This window comes from Pelmatolapia mariae, linkage group LG8, assembly GCF_036321145.2.
Source record: "Pelmatolapia mariae isolate MD_Pm_ZW linkage group LG8, Pm_UMD_F_2, whole genome shotgun sequence".
NCBI lineage: Eukaryota > Metazoa > Chordata > Actinopteri > Cichliformes > Cichlidae > Pelmatolapia > Pelmatolapia mariae.
Window position 1 is genome coordinate 15,806,392 of NC_086234.1, and position 14,193 is coordinate 15,820,584.

The 14,193-nt window shown below is 41.2% G+C and overlaps 1 protein-coding gene across 1 annotated transcript in view; it reads left to right on the plus strand.

Annotated features, from left to right (window-relative positions):
* lrp2b (low density lipoprotein receptor-related protein 2b) overlaps window positions 1-14,193 on the plus strand; it is a 41,818-nt gene that overhangs the window by 23,963 nt on the left and 3,662 nt on the right. The window contains exons 51-72 of the mRNA XM_063482010.1: window positions 248-764; window positions 1,090-1,245; window positions 1,416-1,586; window positions 1,721-1,944; window positions 2,033-2,210; window positions 2,301-2,497; window positions 2,750-2,995; window positions 3,451-3,579; window positions 4,392-4,511; window positions 4,656-4,772; window positions 4,894-5,010; window positions 6,407-6,544; window positions 6,779-6,901; window positions 8,646-8,774; window positions 10,442-10,573; window positions 10,681-10,806; window positions 11,276-11,419; window positions 11,621-11,786; window positions 11,945-12,073; window positions 12,615-12,835; window positions 12,931-13,113; window positions 13,460-13,579. Of these exons, the coding sequence (XP_063338080.1) occupies window positions 248-764; window positions 1,090-1,245; window positions 1,416-1,586; window positions 1,721-1,944; window positions 2,033-2,210; window positions 2,301-2,497; window positions 2,750-2,995; window positions 3,451-3,579; window positions 4,392-4,511; window positions 4,656-4,772; window positions 4,894-5,010; window positions 6,407-6,544; window positions 6,779-6,901; window positions 8,646-8,774; window positions 10,442-10,573; window positions 10,681-10,806; window positions 11,276-11,419; window positions 11,621-11,786; window positions 11,945-12,073; window positions 12,615-12,835; window positions 12,931-13,113; window positions 13,460-13,579 (3,783 nt within the window). The remainder of the gene's footprint in view (window positions 1-247; window positions 765-1,089; window positions 1,246-1,415; window positions 1,587-1,720; window positions 1,945-2,032; window positions 2,211-2,300; window positions 2,498-2,749; window positions 2,996-3,450; window positions 3,580-4,391; window positions 4,512-4,655; window positions 4,773-4,893; window positions 5,011-6,406; window positions 6,545-6,778; window positions 6,902-8,645; window positions 8,775-10,441; window positions 10,574-10,680; window positions 10,807-11,275; window positions 11,420-11,620; window positions 11,787-11,944; window positions 12,074-12,614; window positions 12,836-12,930; window positions 13,114-13,459; window positions 13,580-14,193) is intronic.

The window sequence follows — 14,193 nt, forward strand, 5'->3', positions numbered from 1 at the left end:
CAATATATTAGTCAGTGGAAAACATAAGCACTGTCATTGTTTGAGCTCTTTTAAAACATTCTTGTTTCAATACAAAATTATACAATTTCACTATGATAAACCATCAGAGTTTTAGTATAGCTCTTGCCCTTCATGGAGAGTTGTGCTCTTTGAGTGCTCTTGTTACCTGTATTTTTGCTGCGGGTCTTAAAACCTCATCCATATTCTGTCTTTGCTCAGCTTCTCACTTTTTCTTTATTTTCTTTAGGAATTAATGAGTGTCTCGACCCAGCAGTCCATAAGTGCGCCCAAATCTGCACTGACACCCTCACCGGTTATTACTGTTCCTGCAGCCCAGGCTACCAGCTCATGCCAGATGGCAAAGCCTGCGAGGACCTCGACGAGTGTGTCAGCACACCCGCCGTCTGCAGCCAGATCTGCGAGAACAGTTTTGGCTCATACCACTGCAAATGCGCCACAGGGTACATCCGCGAACCGGATGGACGCACCTGCCGTCAAAACAGCGGCATCAACCCGTACCTCTTGTATACCAATCGCTACTACATCCGCAATTTGACCACTGATGGGTTACAGTTGAGCATAGTCCTGCAGGGCCTGACAAATGTGGTGGCATTAGAATTTGATCACTATGAGAAGAGGCTGTACTGGCTGGATGTAGGGGCAGGAAAGATTGAGAGGATGCGCTTCGATGGGAGCGACAGGGAGACGCTGGTGAGCAACGATATAGGAGGAGCTGAAGGCCTGGCACTGGACTGGGTTGGCAGGTTTGTAAAACAGGAGAAACCTACTAGATAATAATCTGTTACATATAAGTATTTAGGTTATTAAGTAACAAGAAGTGATTCGCACAATTGGAAAACAATTGTTTGCACGTGTACTCCTATTTTATTTGTTATAACTAGCAAATCGCTCTCAGAGCACAAAATACATCCTGAGTAAACACACACGCACACTTCCATATACAAAATAAAGAAAAAGAGAATATGAATTGGGTAATTTTTATTAACTTTGCATCTATGTGTTTCACAAACAACAACATCTTTTTAATTTATATATTTATTTAATTTTTCTCCTTCCTGTCTCCTGCAGGAAGTTGTACTGGGTGGACAGGTATTATGGCTCAGTTCATGTGATGGAGCTGGATGGGCGCTACCAGAAGAAACTGCTGTCGGGGCACTTTACAGATAGAAATCACACCTACGTTATCACCAGACCTCGTGCTGTGGCTGTCAACCCTAAATATGGGTATTCACACACACACACACACACATACATACATACAGAGAAAATCTATGATTGACTCTAAAACCAAACATGTGCAGTTGTTTCTGCCACCCGGTGTTTAGTTGTTCCCATTCCTTTGCTTCGACTTTTCCTCATCCCTCATTCCTTCATTCCTGCCCTGTTTTGCCCAGATGGCTGTACTGGACCGACTGGGGTGACGCAGCATATATCGGCAGAGCTGGCATGGATGGAACAAATGTCAGTGCCATTATCACAACCAAGCTGGAGTGGCCTAATGCTCTAACTATAGACTACACCAACAACAAGATCTTCTTTGCTGATTCGCACCTTAACTTTTTGGAGTGAGTTCATGAAGTATCCCACAGAATGTTTACTTCTGTGTTGCACTAAATTATCCAAACATTGGTTTCTCTTTATATTTGTACATGTGAATTAATCACATTGTGTATAAAGTTCCCTGTTCTGTGCATCTTAGCTTTGCAGATATGGACGGCCAGAATCGGCACCGGGCCATCGCTGGCTCGCTTCCCCATGTATTTGCTGTTTCTCTATTTGAGGACTGGGTCTACTGGACAGACTGGAACACACACACTGTGGAAAAAGCTCATAAGTACACTGGCGAGGAGCGTACAGTTATGGGCAACAACACCCATCGCCCCAATGACATTCACGTCTACCATCCCTACAGGCAGCCTCGAAGTAAGTATATGACAACTGTGTGCTTTATATTCCCCGCATCAAGATAGACGGCAGAAGATAATTTATATTCAATCGTCTTATTCCCCAGGCGAGAACCCTTGCTCGTCCCATGACCTGACTTGCAGTCATCTGTGTCTGATCGCGCCTGGAGGGCAGCGAGCTACCTGCGAGTGTCCCGATCACTTCATTGGTGTGGCTGTTGGATTTAAGATCCAGTGTGTTGCTGACTGCTCCAGCACCCAGTTCCGCTGTGGGGACAATGAGAAGTTAGTGTGACAGAAAGTCATGATACTTTACTGTACTGCATATTAACCATCATCAGGGGTAAAGCTTTTTGTACTTTTTCTTGTCCTTAGGTGCGTTCCGATATGGTGGAAGTGTGATGGTCAGTCGGACTGTGGTGATGGCTCGGATGAACCTCAGACCTGCCCACCTCGCTATTGTTCAATTGGCCTGTTCCAGTGTCAAGATGGCAACTGCACCTATCCCGGCTTCATCTGCGACGGCCACCAAAACTGCCCTGATGGCTCAGATGAGGATGCTGCTCTCTGCAGTATGACAGTTTCATTAAATCCTGAATATGAACTCTAAATAACTCAATCAAATGAAAATTGAACAGAAAAAATTACTTTACATTTACCAGATTCAAGTTTTTAACTATGATTCTTTTAGGCCTTTATTTTTTCCTTCTTCTCTTTCTTTCTTTCTTTCTTTCTTTCTTTCTTTCTTTCTTTCTTTCTGCTGAAAATAAAAGCCTGTTTTCAGAAAGAAGGTTCAATGTTAAACCTGTTTCCTATCCTCACAGGCGATCACCGCTGTGCTGAAAACCAGTTCCAGTGTAAAAACAAAAGGTGCATTCCTGTGTCCTGGCACTGCGATGGAGTACTTGACTGTACAGATGGCAGCGATGAGGATGCGGAGACCTGCTCCCAGAAGACCTGCAAACCGGGAGAGTTCACGTGTGCAAACGGCCGCTGCGTGCCGTCAATGTATGTGTGTGATGCCCAGGACGACTGTGGTGATGGATCTGATGAGCCGTATGAAGTCTGCAGTGAGTGCTACTGTCACACGAATTAAATATGTGCCAACCATGATTTCCTTTTGTTTTCCCCATGTCTGTCTGTGATGAGCACAAAAGGAGCAGCTTAATTGATAATAGCCGTGCACTTTGCAGAACAGCATGACCGTTTAATCAAGCATCGACTTATCTGTTTCAGAGATATACAATCGATTTAGGCGTAGCTCAGGTGTAACCTGGGTGAATTAATGAAGCTGCACGTAGTTTGGATTTTTCTAAATTTAAGTTGCACAGTCAATCTCTCCTCCCCCTCCTCCCCCTCTTCCTTCTGCTTCTAATGACTGTCTGTCTGGCTCTGTCTCAACTCATCCTCCCTCATTATTTCTCACCCCCTTGTCACCTTGCAGACTTTATTTTCAATCTCACTACTAATCTCGCCACTTTCCTTCTATCCTTTGCCTGATGTCTCTGTCGCCTTGTCTCCACAGTGGGTCCAGACTACAAGTGCGATGAGGATACAGAGTTCTCCTGCAAGACAAACTACCGCTGTATTCCTCAGTGGGCCCGCTGCGACGGCTCAAACGACTGCATCGACAACAGCGACGAGGAAGGCTGCGGTCAGTGCTCATGTGTCAGCAGATGTGTCAGGGCTGTCAGACCAGCTGCATACTGCACATGTGTCAAAATCTTAAATTAGTTCCTAAAGATCTGATGATATTGTGGTGTACTTTAAAAGTTCAAGCTCTGCAATGCTTGTAGTTTCTAATCCAGAAAAAGAAATCTGAATACCTTTACAGATCATTTGCACCGCTCAATCATTAAATAACGTATTTATTTGTTTCAGCCTTGGCTGTAGCCGACTTTAAAGCTCCGGTTCCAAAGATTAAATAATAATGGGTGTAATGTAGAACAGTAAAAACAAATAGCAAAGATGCATCATCCTATATAGATAGAAATTACACTGTAAGAAGGCGGTCACACACAATTAGTATTTATTAGTCAAAATGTATCAAGCTGTGTTAAAAAGGCTAAAAAAACTCATGAAGTTAAAGCTACACTGTATAAGATATCACCACCAGATGTCAGTAGAATGCAGATTGCAGTCTACTGACAATGTCAGGAATAAATAAGCATGCTTTTATTTATATTTCAATGTCTTAGAGCCCTGACAGCGATGACATCTTGGCCACTATTTGCAATATAGTAGGGCTTCCACAAACTGAAGCCGACTTCTATCTGTTGGAAGCTGTAATAACACACTGATCAATTTATATTTATGAGTACAACCTTCTTTTATTCTATTAAATAACCTAAAAATTGACACTCTTTACCTTTAAGTCTTTGGTTTCAGCAGGTTAAAAATCTTATTTCCCAAAATGTTCTCATGACCACATGTTCAAACACCTTTTGTGCTGCTGCTTTATAACAGAGGAAGTGACCTGTGACCCTCTGGGAGATTTCCGTTGTGACAATCACCGCTGCATTCCCATCCGCTGGCAGTGCGATGGCTCTAATGACTGTGGTGACAGCTCAGACGAGAGAAACTGCCGTAAGTTTTTCACTGCAATCTGTTTCAAAAATGTCTTCTTATTAAAAATGTTTCTTCTGCCTGCTTTTTACTCATGTAGTTTTAAGCCTCATATCACAGCGGCCACACATCTCATATTGAACACGTTTGTGTGTGTGTCTCTAGAGCCAAGGCCTTGCTCTGAAAGTGAGTTTCGATGTGACAACGAGCAGTGCATTCCCGGAAGCTGGACGTGTAACCATGTCAACGACTGTGGGGACAACTCGGACGAGCGAGACTGCGGTGAGCAGACGCCTCCTCCTCATGCTAACTCCTCGGCCTCCTTAAAATTACATCCAGCCGTAAACAAAACACACACGGGCGCAAACACACACATCAACATAATATCTTGGCTCTCTTCCAGAGTTGCAGACATGTCGCCCAGGTTTTTTCCAATGTGACTCGGGTCACTGTATCCCCGCTATTCTGCAGTGCGACAACCGACCCGACTGTCTGGATCTGTCAGATGAGACCAGCTGTCGTAAGTTTACAGCGTGAAAATTAATGGCACTGTGGGCCCCCGCAGTTTTATTTATTTATTTTTTCTGTTTATATGTGTGCGAGGTAATTATTCAGGCTTTAAGGCTTCAAAAGAATGAAAATGTGGCACAACAGTCTAACAGCAGACAGGGATATACAGTTTTTGCTTAAAGCTTAAATGAGGGGAGAAACACAATAAGATTATTTAAAAGTGCATATTAGTTTACCCCAGTAATTAAACCACAGAGTAGCTGTACAAGATTTATCCTTTTTTCACATTTGAACACACACTGAATAATTTGGTGTGGTTGAACTTTGCACCTGTAGGGCTCTGGTCATCCAGTGAGATCAAACCATCAACTGCAGTCATTTCCCTGCATTCTTTCCTTTTCTCTCCAGTCATTTTGTTAACTATTATCCAATAAAGCCATAACATGCTTCCAAATTCATTGTAGACTAAAAACCAGTCTTTGTTATGTGCATCCTGTAAATGCCAAATTTCCCAGATATTAAGATTAAATCCAGAATACCTTTAATAAATTGTAACTGTTATTCAAATATATGAAAGTTGGACAATTATACAAGCACTCCATCCATTAATCCGTTAAGGTATTCTTGCAGCTAACGGTTTAAAGTCAGAGATATGTCTGCTGATATGTTCCTCCAAGGTAATGTAACCAGGCTGGCTTCATTTGCTGTTGATGAAAGCTGCAAGCCATCCGTGTCTTCACTTTCCACACTTGGATTTATTCCTGTTTGCCCAAAGCGCCTGTGAAATGGTAACAGTGGGAATTCAGAGTAATTGCTGTATCCTTGTCTCTGTAAAATATGTAACCATACACTGAAAGAAAAAAAAGTCCCCTCAGCTCTTCTCGCATCCAGCAATCTCAGATTGTCTGTGATGATGGAAGAAAACTCTCTGCCGCTTGGACCCATCTGTTTTTGCCTCATCACTTGGTTCCCCTATGCTCTCTCTGCATGTCGTCCTTTGATTTCTGGGAACATGTCAGTTTTTGTTCTTCTGGTTGCCATGCAGCAGCAGCAGCAGCAGCAGGGCTGTGGAAGGAAAGTGGTAATAACATATTTGTAGAAAATAGAAAAATCTACCAACCGCCATGTCCAAGGACGGCACAAATCAGAGAAAAGTTACCAGCGATAATTCAAATAACTGTGGTAATAAAAAGAAAGTTAAAAGAAGTGGACCAACTTTGAAAAGGGGCAGCTTTAAGAGAAACAGTGACCAGAATGGTGTGCAGTGCTGGTTTGTTTTATTTGTCCACTGATATATCTCTTCAAGAAAGACAGTTTAAAACATGACCTTGGTAAAGAAAGGAAAAAATCAACTGATTTTAGTAATAATGTGCAAACTATCTCCCTTATTTTCCCAATCTTTCCAGCTACTCGATACCCTGGAGGCCGTTACTGCCCTGAGCACCAGTTCCAGTGTGCGAACCACATCTGTGTGAACCAAGGCTGGGTGTGTGATGGCATTGATGACTGTGGGGACAGATCTGATGAGCAACTCAATTTATGCTGTGAGAAGCTTGTTATTAATTTTTTATATATATATATATATATATATATATATATATATATATATATATATATATATATATATATATATATATATATATATATATATATATATATATATATATATATATTAAAGATCTGGAATTAAATAGTAGCAGTGTGTTTAGTCAATATATGCCTGTGTATACTTAATACAAGACATTGAGCTCAAGTCGCATTTGCTTGTGTTTAACCAGTGAACATCACCTGTGAGATGCCGTCCCGGTTCCGCTGTGACAACGGCTACTGTGTCTATGCTGGAGTGCTGTGTAATAAGAAGGACGACTGTGGAGACGGCAGTGATGAGAAAGAAGACCTCTGTATGACTCCCACTCACACATTCCTGCAATCTGCATATTTTAACATGACTAAAAATATACATTTAAATACACAAATCTGATCAGTTATTGGACGTTTGAGCAGCGTGTAGAGTAATGGAATAGGACAGCTGAACACTTATATGGAGGGATAAACATTGATGTTTTGTAGTTGCCCTCTGCATAAACTATGTTTAGTGTACTGTGTAAATATATGGTGCCGTGAAAAAGTATATGTCCCCTTCTCAGTTTTGTGTTTTTGCATATTTTTCACGTTTACATCTTACAGACAATCAAATTCATTTTAACGTTAGACCAGCCAGAGGAAATACACAATGCAGTTTATACTACCCTGTCCTTTGTCCTGTCTTCCTCCCCAACCCCAACTGATTATGGCAGATGGTCGCCTCTTCCTGAGCCTGGTTCAGCTGGAGGTTTCTTCTTATTAAAAGGGAGTTTTTCCGTCCCACTGTAGCCAAAGTGCTTGCTCATAGGGTCACATGATTGTTGGGGTTTTCTCTGTTTTCTTTGTGTTATTTTAGGGTCTTTACCTTGCAATATGAAGCATCTTCAGACAACTATTGTTGTGATTTGGCACTATATAAATAAAACTGAATTGAACTGAAACTCAAGAGTACTGGGGTTATGTAAACACTCCAGCATGAAGAACAAACAACAACAAAAGAAGAACGTTTTGGAGTGGCCCAGTCAAAGTCCAGACTTAAATCTAAACAAGCAACTTGAAAAACATATTGCCGCTTATCAGAATTTATCTCTTGCTGCCAAGGGAATAATCACTTATTAGGTTTAAAAGAAGGGACAGAGGGTCATTTTTTCATTTTTTCCCTTAACCATCATTTGAAAATAGCATTGCGTATTTATTGTGCAGTGTTAACCTTTTTTGATGATCTGAAACATGTAAGTGTGACAAATATGCAAAAAAAAAAGAAATAAATCAGAAAGGGGGGAAATACTTTTTCACAGCACTGTGTGTGTGTGTGTGTGTGTGTGTGTGTGTGTGTGTGTGTGTGTGTGTGTGCATATATATATATATATATATATATATATATATATATATATATATATATATATATATATATATATATATATATATATATATATATATATATATATATATCTTCCTTTTTGTATGTGAACATAATCAGATTGCATATTAGTTTCAGCAAATGCACCTCTTATCATCAGTTACTGGGATTGTCAGGCATTAGTCCAAACAACACTAATGCTGATCCTGAACTTTCCTCTCTAAAGCCAGTCAAATGGGAAATCCCAAAATGACATCAGTGCCTGCACAGGACACAAAGCTGAAACATAACAAGGATAAGGAAAAAGTCTGTTGTATGGAATTGTTACACAATCAGCTTAAACATCAATCACAGCAAATTATTTTGAGAGGAGATTAAATAGTTTGGTTCAGAGCAGAGGTGGACATTGGCTTGCTCATCTAAATCCACTTGTTTGTTGGCAGGAGACAGTAAAGATGTGCAACGCTGTGATACACAAGCACGAGTGAAAGGCGTATATGTGCATCACATATACGCATGTTTACGCTTTAATCTAGTGGGAGGAGTTGTGTTTGAAAATTTAGAAGTAAAGAGCTTCTAGAAAAAGCTCTGAATTTAATCTTAGATAAGTGGAGGTGATGCTTTCAGAGGTGGGCTGTATACCCACTCAACCATTTCTGAATACTTGTGCTGATGATTCATCTCGACTGCGTCCTTCACAGGCCACGAGCCCACACTGGCCCCCTGCACACTGGAGGAGTTTAAATGCACCAACGGACACTGCGTGCCCCTGCCATACGTGTGTGACCACAATGACAACTGTGGAGACCGCACAGACGAAATGGGCTGCAGTAAGTGCCACAACAAAACACTTATTCAGCTTCCTGGCAGGAGGACAGCATCCTCTTTGCACTTTAACTCAATGGCTGCAATTAAATGTTCCTGGGAAAAAACAGCATGAATCCTTTAGGACGAGTGATGATGGTGTTTTCACGGAGCTTTAATAAAATATTTACAGTGTTTTGGTTCAGGCAGAAAAACGAATCCAAGCATTATATTGACCGAAACAAAAACAAACGTATTGTGCAATCGGTAGGAAATATAGCATGGATCTATGTATCATATTACGTAATTGAGATTATGTGCTCTTCTACAGAAAGAGGAGATATATTCTCATAATCAGAGAGAATTATAGGATAACAGTATTATAACTGTTGTCAAATTAATGAGATTTTTGCATAGCACAAATATAGATAATTACTTCAATATTCTAATGAAGTTTGCCACCCAGAGCACATTATAGAGGGTATCAGGATGTTTTCATGGATTCAATCATGTCCACAATACACGTGATTACATCAGTTTCCATACAGTCGTATGACAAAGAAGTTAAGGTATGAAGACATAATAAAAATCCTCTGGTCTTTACTGGGTCCTAAAATAACTTAAACATAACCAGACATGAACATCAACATGACATGGTGTCATTATTTATTTAGCAAAGGTTAAGCAGTGAGTGAAAAACCTAACTAAAGGCCATCATTTAACAGCTTTTAGACCCACTTTTATCAGCAATAAGTTTGTGGGCATTTGTTGATGCACAGCTATCTTAAGGTCCCACCACAGGATTTCAAACTGGCTGAGGTCTGGACTTTGGAGTCTTTTCTTTTTCAGCCTGTTGTAGATTTGCTTCATATCATTGTCCTGTTACACGACCCAATTTCAGCCAAGCTTTATCTGTCAGACAGAGGAGTTCGTGGCCGACTCAATGACTGCAACATGCCCAGGTTGTGTGGCTACAAAATGAGCCCAGATTATGACCCCTCCACCACCATGTTTAACAGCTGATATGCTGTGTTTGTTTTTGCACCAAATGTGACACTGTCCATGGCCAAACATCTCGTATGTCAAAAGGACATTGTTCCTGAAATCTTGTAGTTTATTCAGTAGTAACTTTGCAAACGTGCCATGTTCTTTTTGTAGAGGAGACTGTTTTTCGGGCACTTCCATAGAAGACATACTTGTTCAGTCTGTTTCTAATTGTGCTGTCATGAACTTTAACATTTAACATGTTAACTGAAGCCTGGAAAGTCTGAGAGGAACCTCTTCGGTTCTTTTGTAGTTTCTCTGAGCATTGCAAAGTCTGACCTTGGGGTGAATTTCCTGGGATGTCACCCTCTTAAAACACTGGCAACTGTTTTGAATCTTACTTACTGTAGGATGATGACTTCAGATTATTTGGAGTGGGCTTTATAGTGCTTTTTTTAGATTGACGGGCATCAGCAGTTCCTACTCTAAGCTCATTGCTGATGTCTTTCTTCCTAGCAGTGCTCCCAGCCAGTAAACTGTAAAAACATTTGCTTCTATCGAGGTGGTTACACATATGTTCAGTGATGGTGAATACATTTAACCAGATTACTGGGTTATATCTGAATTAATCTGCCTGTGTAAACTAAGCCTATAAGTAGCTCTTGCGTGTGGCTCAAAAGCTGTTTTTTGCATGTTGTCTGTCCTCCAGATTTTGGCCTCGATCGCAACTGTGACGAGAATCTGTGCCAGCATGAGTGCACGAACCTTAATGGCACAGGCTTCATCTGCTCCTGCAGGCCCGGATACACAGTGGACCCAGACAGCACCTACACCTGCCTGGGTACACACACTCATACATACATGTTTATGACAAATATACATGTCTAGTTAAATATCTGTTGGGTAAAACCCACACTCCTTCTGATCCTGGCTGGTGATTTTTTTCAGACATCAATGAGTGCGAGGTGTACGGCACCTGTCCTCAGGTCTGTAAGAACACCAAAGGCAGCTACGACTGTGAGTGTGCCCCCGGCTACAGGAAAGTGGGCAATGGCAAAATGTGCGAGGCTGCGGGTAAGAACCGCTGGGTTTTCTTTGGAGCTGAGAAGACTTCACAGCTACTGAAATATATTTTTGGCCTCATTTACAGTCTTCTTTCTCATCTAAGTGTGAAAAACAGATTCATCAATGATTTAATGGTGGGTCTAGTTAGCAGGCATGCCTTTTCTCTTGCTAGATTTGAAACAGCAAGAATGCTGTTGTAACTAATAACTGTTGTTTCTATTGCTGTTAAAAATTAACTACATCATTTATACATTTCATATATTTTACAATGTATATTTTATAAAAAAGACAAGTAGATGCAGGCCATACTGATCATTTTATTGGTGGAGAGACTCTTAGAAACTCTTAGATTAAAGACCTCAGAGACCAGCCTGTGCACCTTAATGAAATGTCTTCAAACAACAAGAATGCACTTTTGATTGAATTTTATATTTTTCAGTGACAAAAACATGTAAACATGTATGTATGTGTCCAACAGGAGCAGCTCCCATGCTGCTTCTACCGGAGAACATTCGTATCCGGAGGTTCAACCTGCAGACAGAGGGCTACCATGACTTCATCGAAGAACAGGAGCACATCATGGCTCTGGACTACGACTGGGACCACAACAACACAGGATTCAGTAAGATATCCATTGATTAACATCAGTGCTGTGTGATACTATCGATCTGATACCAAGTAAATACTTTTAACCTATAAAGACAACTTGTGTAGGTATTCAGGTCAGTATTAGTTAATTATTAATTAAGACTACCTACTATAAAAACCACATAGTACACCTGGGTGCACACAAATTACACCAATAACAAATGTGTTTTGTCAGGTATGGTGTATTTCACTGTTGCTGGTAAAGACGCTATACCAGGCGCCATAAAGAGAGCATACATACCATCAGTGGACGATGGCAGTAATAACATCGGCGCTGCTGTTGATCTCGGGGTCAAATACATCACCAGCCCAGACGGCATCGCTGTGGATTGGGTCGGCAGGTGAGTTTACCTGATTACAGTAGTTCAGTGCTCTAATGCCTTAATCCTAATCCAAATGTATTAAAATAGATTTTATTTACATTAAAGTTTTAGGGGGTTTGCCCATAAAGCACCAGAATGTTTTTCAGCTCTCTGATAATTTTGTTCCTTTTTTTAAGAAACCTTTACTGGGCAGACTCCACGCTGCAGAGGTTAGAAGTGGCCTTCTTGGATGGACGCTACAGGAAGCACCTTGTCAAGACTGACCTGGGTCACCCATCTGCTGTGGCTGTGAACCCACGACTGGGGTAAGATTGCACCTGTGTTAGATTTTGTTTAGATTTTCTAAACACAGGCACAGTCTGTTAATTTATATATCAAGCACAAAAACATAAGAGAGGAGCTCCCAGAAACACACATGAGTCAGTGCATATACAACAGGGTCACATAAAATCACAGAGTTCTCACCTCTTACACGCTAAATAATGACAGTATCTTTTATGCCAGAACCCAGTTTGCACTGGCCCATATTAGATGTTATTAGCGATTCAATGATATACCTTCAAGAGCAACATATGAAGACTGTACAAATATGAAACATCACAGGACTTCTGTGTTTGCCAAGATGACTGTGATCTTGTATTTGTGGACATAAGCGGAGATATCAGCTGAACATGCCGAGGTGGAGGGTCAACTTAGCAAAGGGGACTGGTTAGAAACCCTGCATCAGTATCAGTGTCGGCCAAGATTTTCAAAATACTTGTAGTTTCAGATTTTGTAGCTGTCCTGGGAAATCTCAATGAAACCGTCTTAATGAGCCGTTATTTCATGTCCGTCATGTTGCTGCAGGATGCTGTACTGGGCAGATCGTGGGACCACAGCCAAAATTGAGTGTTCCTGGCTTGATGGTCAGGAGAGAAAAGTTCTCGTGTCTGATGGTCTTGGGTGGCCCACTGGCTTGTCAATCGACTTCACCAACAATGACAGAATTTACTGGTCAGACTCCAAGGAGAGCCGCATAGAGTCTATTCTGCCATCAGGAGAGCAGCGTAAAACGGCCGTGTACATAGGTGATCCTAATTTCCTAATCCATCGTTCATATTCCAAACTGTTGCTGTTACTGGAGCTGAGTAAAACTATTCAAACATTTCTGCATTTTTCCCAGATGTAAGGAACCCCTTCAGTGTGAGTGTATTCGAAGACCATGTTTACTGGAGCACTCAGGAGAAAGGCGAGGTGTTTCGACAGGACAAGTTTGGCCAGGGTGACAAGATCAAGCTGCTGACTGCTGGGCCCTGGCTCAGCCAGGTCTCTGTGTACCAGCAGCAGAGATACAACTCCATAGCCAGTAAGCTGCACACTCACTCACATGTCCACAAAGTGTGCATGCAGGGTTTGTTTGTTTACAGTGTGCAAAGCCTCATTTGTATCCATTTTATTTCTGTGTGATATTACGTTAATAGTCCATTAAACGTCGTGAACATTGAGTGCTTTGACCCACAAGAGCTATTTTATGTTTTTTTGTGTGTTCAGCATTAGCAGTAATGTGCAGGAAAGTGGAAGAAGTCAACCATGAATAACAGAGGAACACATTATTATTCTATTAGCCACAACTGTAAAGAGAGGAGGTTGCCTGGACAATGATGGTGATGATGATGAAACATGAAATATATGTTATTTATTTGCTTGTGCAGTGAAGAATCCATGCAAGGGAACCTGCAGCCACCTGTGTTTGCTCCGACCGGGAGGGTACAGCTGTGCCTGCCCCGAGGGCACCAGCTTCATCCCAGGCAGTAAAACTGAATGTGATGCAGGTGAGAAGAGGAGTTTTTTAAATTTCCTCTGTCCTTTTTAATAAAATAGTAGGTATCATGTCTTAGCTGGGAGTGCCAGCAGCTCAAGAGACAGATCGTCTGTCATTCGGAAGGTTGGTGGTTTGATTCTTGCCTTTTTTTTGTCGAAGTATCATAGGGCAAGGCACTGCATCCTGAGTTTCCCCAGATGCATCTAGTGTGTGTGAGCATTAGGTTAAAAGTTAAAAGTTCTTAGGCATAGGAAAAAGAACTTGTGTGAATGGGTGAATGAGTGCTTAGAGTGCTCAAATTAAGTAGAAAAGGATTAGAAGTATTAATGCATCAATTCACCATCAGTTAATTTTTTTTATTCTGTGATGTTTCCTGCAGCAATATTGACAACCTTTTATCACTTTCCCTGTTATCTACACAGCATCAAATTAACACAGAGTTCAGTGAAGCTGGTGGGACTAAATAGAATAGATTAAATAGATTTAGTAAACATGTGTAGTGTCATAAAATCAAGGGTAGTGTTAACTCAGGCAGGCTGTGAAGTCGAGCTCAACCTCATTCGCAGCAGATCAGCCAATTTCCGCTGGGGCTCACATCAGCTGGTAGCTAATAGTGAGGATAAT